This window comes from Neofelis nebulosa, chromosome 7 (genome assembly GCF_028018385.1).
Source record: "Neofelis nebulosa isolate mNeoNeb1 chromosome 7, mNeoNeb1.pri, whole genome shotgun sequence".
Lineage (NCBI taxonomy): Eukaryota > Metazoa > Chordata > Mammalia > Carnivora > Felidae > Neofelis > Neofelis nebulosa.
Window position 1 is genome coordinate 71,417,382 of NC_080788.1, and position 7,530 is coordinate 71,424,911.

The 7,530-nt window shown below is 34.4% G+C and overlaps 1 protein-coding gene across 1 annotated transcript; it reads left to right on the top strand.

The window, feature by feature from the left end:
• Window positions 1-389: 389 nt before the first annotated feature.
• LOC131517938 (olfactory receptor 11H6-like) lies at window positions 390-2,563 on the top strand. Its single transcript, XM_058740565.1, has 2 exons — window positions 390-438; window positions 1,584-2,563. The coding sequence occupies exons 1-2, from the start codon at window positions 390-392 to the stop codon at window positions 2,561-2,563; spliced, it is 1,029 nt and encodes a 342-aa protein (XP_058596548.1).
• The last annotated feature ends 4,967 nt before the right edge of the window (window positions 2,564-7,530 follow it).

Below are 7,530 nucleotides of genomic sequence, written 5' to 3' on the forward strand. Positions count from 1 at the left end.
AAACAAATTCCAGCATGCTGAGTAAGGAACAGAATAGGAAATCAGGTTCAATGTGACTAGTGTGTTATAAATTCCCTCTCTAGAGAGCCACTCCCCAAAGATGATCTTTGCAGAAAGTAAAAGGGCTTAATATTCAGTTGTTCATTTGGTTCTGTGTAGATCATGAGACTATGATTCTCTTTTCAACTGTCAGGCTTCCTGTTGCTTTGTCAGTTTATATAAACAAGAGAACTGTAAGAGGGCAAGCCTAAAGAGGTCCATGACAGATTTCATAATGTTCTTGCTCTTAAAAGGGTCAGCACTTCATATAATCCCCACAGTAATGCATGGAACTATTATATTTGGCTTCTCTGAGATCTGAGATTAGAGTTTTCACTCTGATATAGAAGATGGTGTTAAGCCATACAGATTTCTATGATACCCATCTTGTAACTTCAGGTAAGGTAAAGCTCACAGGACTCAAAGCTTCTCTATTTTCTCCTTCCACGCCTCTCTAGTTTTGTATTAAATACCACTTAATATGTGAATTATGAAAGTATTCCTTCTCCAGAATCAAAGCTAATTTTTTTTCTAAGAGCTTATAAAAAATGTTACTTTAAAACTTACTAGAACTCTTATAGTGGTTTGCCAGTTTCCCATTTATATTGCTCTCTGTGGGAGTTAGGGCCCTAGGTCAGGGAGAATGCGAATAGACCTTCCTTTAACGAAGTTTCAAGTGACTACTTTCTATTTACTTTCTGTTACATTTACAGCATAGAAGACAAAATTTTATTCCTGTTTGAGATTGCAAACTTTGAGGAACAGCTTTTGTGGGCACAGCCAACTTTGGCATATCTTTATAAATGATACATATTTGACTTTAATATCTACTAAAGTATCTGATATCAACTGCAATATTAATGAAAAACATCATATATATCAAGTATTGATTGTGATGTATAGGGCAATGTAGGACTATATTACAGGACTTTGTTCCTTAAGTTTCTTTGTAAAATAAGGAAGATTGCCAGTAACTCTTTTTGAGTGTAATTTTAGTAAAGAGAGGAATTGAAATGTGAAAACTTCTGATAGATTTTTCTTTTAACATTAGTTTATGATATATTCTAAAATTAACATAGGAATATTTCACATAATCTAACACAGTAAAACTAAAATCAGTTAAGTTTCAAATGTTATTTAAATCTATATTGTCCTCATCAGCTTGACCTATTTCTCTCCCAAATAGATCAAAGAATATTAAATATCAGTGTCATCAATATCTTTGTAGGTTACAACCACTTAATTATTTAGTTGTGTTTATTCATTCCTCTCATTCACTGCTTATTCTAAAATTGTAGATCCTTGGGCACACTTGACTCTTGATAATACCAAGTAACTTTGATGGTAAACCTTAGGATGACAGAGAGTTTTCACTTTTATTTACTATATTCACAATAGAGTCATGAATATATGAAAATCATGGAACTATCACTGCATGGATTATGGCATTTTGTTATTTATTGATACACAGAATGATTTTACCCTAAGCAAGGGATCTGCCCTAATTTCTATACTTGTAATTTGGAAATCTGTTATTTTTGCAGCATTACAAACAAATGAATATTCCAACATAAATAATTGCTCTAGCTCTGTGAGTAAATTCATCCTTTTAGGCTTTTCTTATACCTGGGAAATTCAGATTTTCCTCTTTTCAGTCTTCTCTGGGACATATATTCTGACACTAACTGGAAATCTTTGTATTATCTGTGCTGTGATGTGGGACCATCAACTACAAACTCCAATGTACATCCTGCTGGCCAATTTTTCCTTCCTGGAGATCTGGTTTATCACCTCCACTGTCCCTAATATGCTAGCCAACTTTCTCTCTGAGACCAACACCATTTCTGTCTCTGGCTGCTTCCTCCAATCCTACTTCTTCTTCTCCCTGGGCACCACTGAGACCTTCTTCTTGTCTGCCATGGCCTTTGACAGGTACCTTGCTATCTGCAGGCCCCTGCATTACCCCACTGTCATGACAGTTCAACGCTGCATCAGAACAGGAGCTGGGTGTTGGGTGTGTGGCTTCCTGTACTTCCTCTTGCCTATTTACCTGATCTCTCAGCTCCCATTTTGTTGTCCCAATACAATTGATCATTTCCTGTGCGACCCAGGACCTCTTATAAAGCTGGCCTGTGTGCCAGCTCCTGCCACTGAGATCATCTGTGCTATCTATAATTCAGTCCTCATTTTCACCACCTTAGTCTTCATTATCAGCTCCTATACCTTGGTGATCAGAGCTGTGCTGAAGGTCCCCTCAGCAGAAGGTCGGCATAAGGCTTTCTCCACATGTGGCTCCCATTTGGCTGTGGTGTCCCTGTTCTATGGCTCTATCATGGTTGTATATGTGAGCCCAACAGCAGGCAATCCAGCAGGGATTCAGAAATATGTGACTTTGTCCTATTCTGTGTTAACTCCACTCTTCAACCCCTTGATCTATAGTCTTCGAAATAAAGAGATGAAGGTCGCTCTGAGAAAGTTATTTAGAATGGTGAGATTGAGTCATAGGCATGGAAGAAATCTTTGAAGGACTTTTGTTTACAACTGAAATAATGTATGAGCAATAAGTAATTAAAAATTGGCATTCAGTTGTATTAACTGAATTAGGAATGTATGTTTTTGGGGGAGAGAAGAACATATTCAAGTATAATTAAATGTTACTAAGTTAACTGGCCATCTATCCATTTTGTTATTATTAGAGAAAAATGTACATTGAACTTAAAATGTTTCAAAGCAAAGAAAAAACTATCATGTATCTTTTTGACATTTAGACTTAACACTAGTTAAAATTTTTCTGTCCATATTATAGTCATATACATAAATATCAATCTGTATTATAGTTTACATTTATGAGTCGAAGTAACATGCTACATTTACAAAACATTTTTTTAATTCTTGTATCAATATTTAAAAAACATAAGATGCACCGACTTTTGAATGTTGACTTATCATAAATGTATTTCTTCCCACTTTCTCACCAAGATCTAGTTAAAATTCTCCTAATATGTAGATCCAGATGGCTGCCAATTTTTCCATTATATACACTTTCAAGAATTTTCCAATATATACACTTTCAAGAATTATTTTTAATAGCTCTATTTTGAATGAACCATGCATTGTGTTTTCTTATACACCACTTGTGCCTTACACAGTTTAGGAGACAATCACCAGTGACTCCCCAGTACTGTTAAAATTAAAGAAATTGTTAGATTTTCTTCTTCCAGTTATCTCAAGGACACTAGTATCTCATACTTTCAAACAGAATTCTCTTTATCCCACAAAGAGATGCTGGACCCATCACTCTCCAGTGTCACCTCTCAGTTTCTAGACCCTGGAAACTATTAATCTACTTTTTGTTTCTGCAGACTGACCTATTTGGGACATTTCATATAAATGGAATCACAGGATATGTAGCCTTTTATGACTGGCTTCTTTCACTTAGCATAATGTGTACAAGGGTCATTTATGTTGTAATATGTATCAGTATTTAATTTATTTTTGTGGCTGAGTAACATTCCTTTTATGGATATACCATCTTATATTTATCCATTCAGTAGTTGTTGAATACTTGAGTTGTTTCCATTTTTTGCTTATTATGAGTTATGAATTAACAAGTTTTTGTGTGAACATATGTTTTTACTTTCCTAGGGTATATCCCTGGAAGTAGAATTTCTGGCTCTTATGTAGACTCTGTATTTAATATTTTGAGGAACTTCTGACTGTTTCCCAAAGTGGTTGCACCATCTTACTATCATATGAGCCCAGTATGAAATGTATGGGGATTTCAATTTCTCTGTATCCTCAACAACACTTGTTTTCTTTTTTTTTTCTTCTTTTTCTTTTCTTTTATTTCTTTCTTTCATTTTAGCCATCCTTTTAGGTATGAAGTAGTATCTTATTGTGGTTTTCATTTGCATTTTTCTAATGATACTGAGTATGTTTCCATGTACTTATTGGCCATTTGTATGTCTTAGAGAAATATGTATATTCTGATCCTTGATCATTTTTTAGTTGCTATGAGGCATGGCTCTGTTTTTACAGTTTTAGAAGATCTTTATATATTCTGGATACAGGTCCCTTATCAGATATATAATTTGCAAATATTTCTTTCAATCTGTGAGCTGTATTTTTAGTTTCTTAATTGTCTCCTTGTGAATTTCCACTTGATGTAGTCCAGTTTACTACTGGACTTTGGTTTTGTTACTTGTGATATTGATGTTACATACATATGATGCTATGTTGTTGTATAATCCATGGTCACAAAAATCACTGCTCTATTTATTTATATTTTAATGTTTTCTTGTAAATGATTTTTCCAACTTTTGTATTCACTTGGTCATTTTATAGGAATTCATTAAGAGAGGAATCAAGTGCAAGCTCCAAATGACTACTTTGAAATAAAAGCTCTTCAAGCATTTGATGGCATAGTCAGATGTGTCACAAACTTATAGGGTCATATGAGTCAAAGCATAATCTTTTTTTTTTTTATTGAATAGTTTGATATCCCTGAATATATTATCTCATATCACACATTTAAAAAAAATTTTTTAACGTTTATTCACTTTTGAGAGACAGAGACAGACTGTGAGTGGGGGAGGGGCAGAGGGAGAGGGAGACACAGAATCTGAAATGGCTCCAGGCTCTGAGCTGTCAGCACAGAGCCCGACTCAGGGCTTGAACGTACAAACCGTGAGATCATGACTTGAGCCGAAGTCAGACCTTAGCCGACTGAGCCACTAAGGTGACCCAACTTATCACACATTTTTTTTTTAAGAGGAAATGTGTTTATGTCCTTGACTGTCAAATCTTGATCTAATCTTTTTAAAATAAATTATCGACATAATTTATGACCAAATGATATCTCTTAGAGTCATTTTAATAAAGCATTGATACAGGGTAGGAGTAAAGAATGAGAAATAAATTGTTGATTACAGGAAACAAGAAATAGGTAAATAGATGGAGTAAAAGCAAGGATGGAATTAATGAAATTATTATAACAATACATAATGAAGTTATTTTCTTTAAATACATTATAAGGAAAACAAGAGGTCTATAGAAAAAGACTGAGTATGCTTAAGCTATTGGTATCTTCAAAAATTATGTTCAGGGGTGCCTGGGCAGCCCAGTTGGTTAAGCATCTGACTCTTGATTTCAGCTCAGGTCATGATCTCGTGGTTTGTGGGATCAGGCCTTATGTCAGGCTCTGTGCTGATAGTATGGGGCCTGCTTGGGATTCTCTCTCCCTCTCTCTCTGCTCCTCCCCCATTCTCTCTCTCTCTTTCAAAATAGTAAATAAACCTAAAAAAATGTTCAAAGTTTTTCTTTGCTTCTGTTTCTACATAATGGAAAATTTTTATATTGTCAGGTATAACTGTGTGAATACCATTTTAGTGAATTGATTTAATTGGCCATTGTTTTTATTTTTTCCACATCAAAATTTGTGATATAATGGTACAATTAAAATGTTACAATAGAGGTAACTTAGATGATGGGAACATTGATGCAAGTAACATACTTATCAGTGTGTGAGAGAATGGAATTAAAGCAGCTTATGTGATATCCATTCATTCTCTTCACGATGAAGAAATCCCTTGGGGTAAAGGAAAGAAGACAGGGGAACCACACCGAATTGCTTGCTGACTGGACTCCAGGAAAATCAACCAAAGCTATTTACTAAAAGAAAGAGCCTTTATTTCTTAAATTCCTTTATCAGAATGTTGTTGATAAAGGATTGCCCATTATAAATAGAATCCAGAATTTATGAGGCATGGCTCTCTAGGAAATGTCATGTAAGTTGCATAACATAGAATGGTAATGTAGAATGGAAATGCTTCTAGTCGTATGAAGACCTCTGTGAAATTCACTTAGAAATATAATCTGTACCAATATGGATGAGGTTGTCTGAGTTTGAGCCAGAGGAATTAGTTTTCCACTAATGAAGGACCTGGGGAACTGGCCACAATATACCACAAACTTATCTGGTTTTTTTGTGAACCCCTTAATCATCTATAACCCATAATTATTTAATAAAAAATTTATAATGGGTAAGATGACTGATTCATGTAAGTATGATTTGACAATACAATCCTGAATTTTAGCTCACTATGAAAGACAAAGAATGAATGACATTAAGAGTAGAGATGAAATTGGGGCTCCTGGGTGGCTCAGTTGGTTAAGCATCCGACTTCGGCTCAGGTCATGATTTCACATTTGTGAGTTTGAGCCCCGCGTCAGGCTCTGTGCTGATAGCTCAGAGCCTGGAGCTTGCTTCCAAATCTGTGACTCCCTCTCTGTCTGCCCATCTACCATTCATACTCTGTATCTCAAAAAAATAATAATAAATAAATGTTAAAAACAATTTAGAAAAAAAAGAATAGAGATAAAATAGGAAATAGTGTGATACATTTAAGAAAGTATCCAAATACTGTGCAGACTTTCATGAAATAATTTCATTGCACTTTAGCTATTTGAATAAGAAAACTTACAATATCTTAAAAACTTTGAAAAACATCTTAAACACTACTCAGAGACAAAATATTAATAATCTGTGTATAATAATGTGAAGCATTCAATACAAATTACTATATACGTGTATAGGCAGGAAAATAAGACTCATAAATAAAAGAAAAACTTGGTCAACAAGATAGATGTGATACAGATTATGAGATGGAATACATAGTCTTAAAAAACTATCAATATACTAACATTTAGAGTAAAATATAAATTCAATCAGGGAAGATTAAAAACCTTAAGCATTCCTATCCTGAAAAGTACAGTTTCAAATTCATAAAACAAAGTTTGGGGAAGTATAAGGAGAAATACGCCAACCCTCATTTTTAATCATATTTCAATACCCCTCTATTTTTCTTGAAATAAAGACACACTTAAACACCAGTGGAACAGAATAGAGAGCATAGAAATAAATACATGCTATAGTCAACTAACCTCTGACAAGGGTCCAAGAGTACACAATGGGAAAATATTGTATCTCCAACAATGATGTTGGTAATTTGGATATCCACATGCAAAAGAATGGAACTGGACCCTTATCTAACATCACACAGAAAAATCAACTTAAAATGGATTAATGACTTGGATATAATACCTGAAACCAAAACTGTAGGACTCCTGGAAGAAAACATAGGAGAAAATCTTCTTTAGATTGTTCTTGGCAATAATGTCTTGAATATGACACCAAAAGCACAGGCAACAAAAGAAAAAAATAGACAAGGACTACATCAAACTAAAAAGCTTCTACATAGCAAAGGAAACAATCAACAACATGAAAAATCAACCTGCAGAATGGAATAAAAGATTTACAAACCATGTATATGATAAGGGTTAATGTCTGAAATATATAAGTAACTCTTATAACTCGGTAACATGAAACAATCCATTAAAAAATGAGCAAAGGAACAGCACCTGAGTGGCTCAGTCAGTTAAGCCTCCAACTTCAGCTCAGGTCATGATCTCACGGTTCATGGGTTCAAGCCC

Coding starts and splice junctions, on each gene's coding strand:
- LOC131517938 (XM_058740565.1), top strand. CDS start 390: ATGGTGTTAAGCCATACAGATTTCTATGATACCCATCTTGTAACTTCA. Junction 439..1,583: donor TACCCATCTTGTAACTTCAG/GTAAGGTAAAGC, acceptor TTATTTTTGCAG/CATTACAAACAAATGAATAT.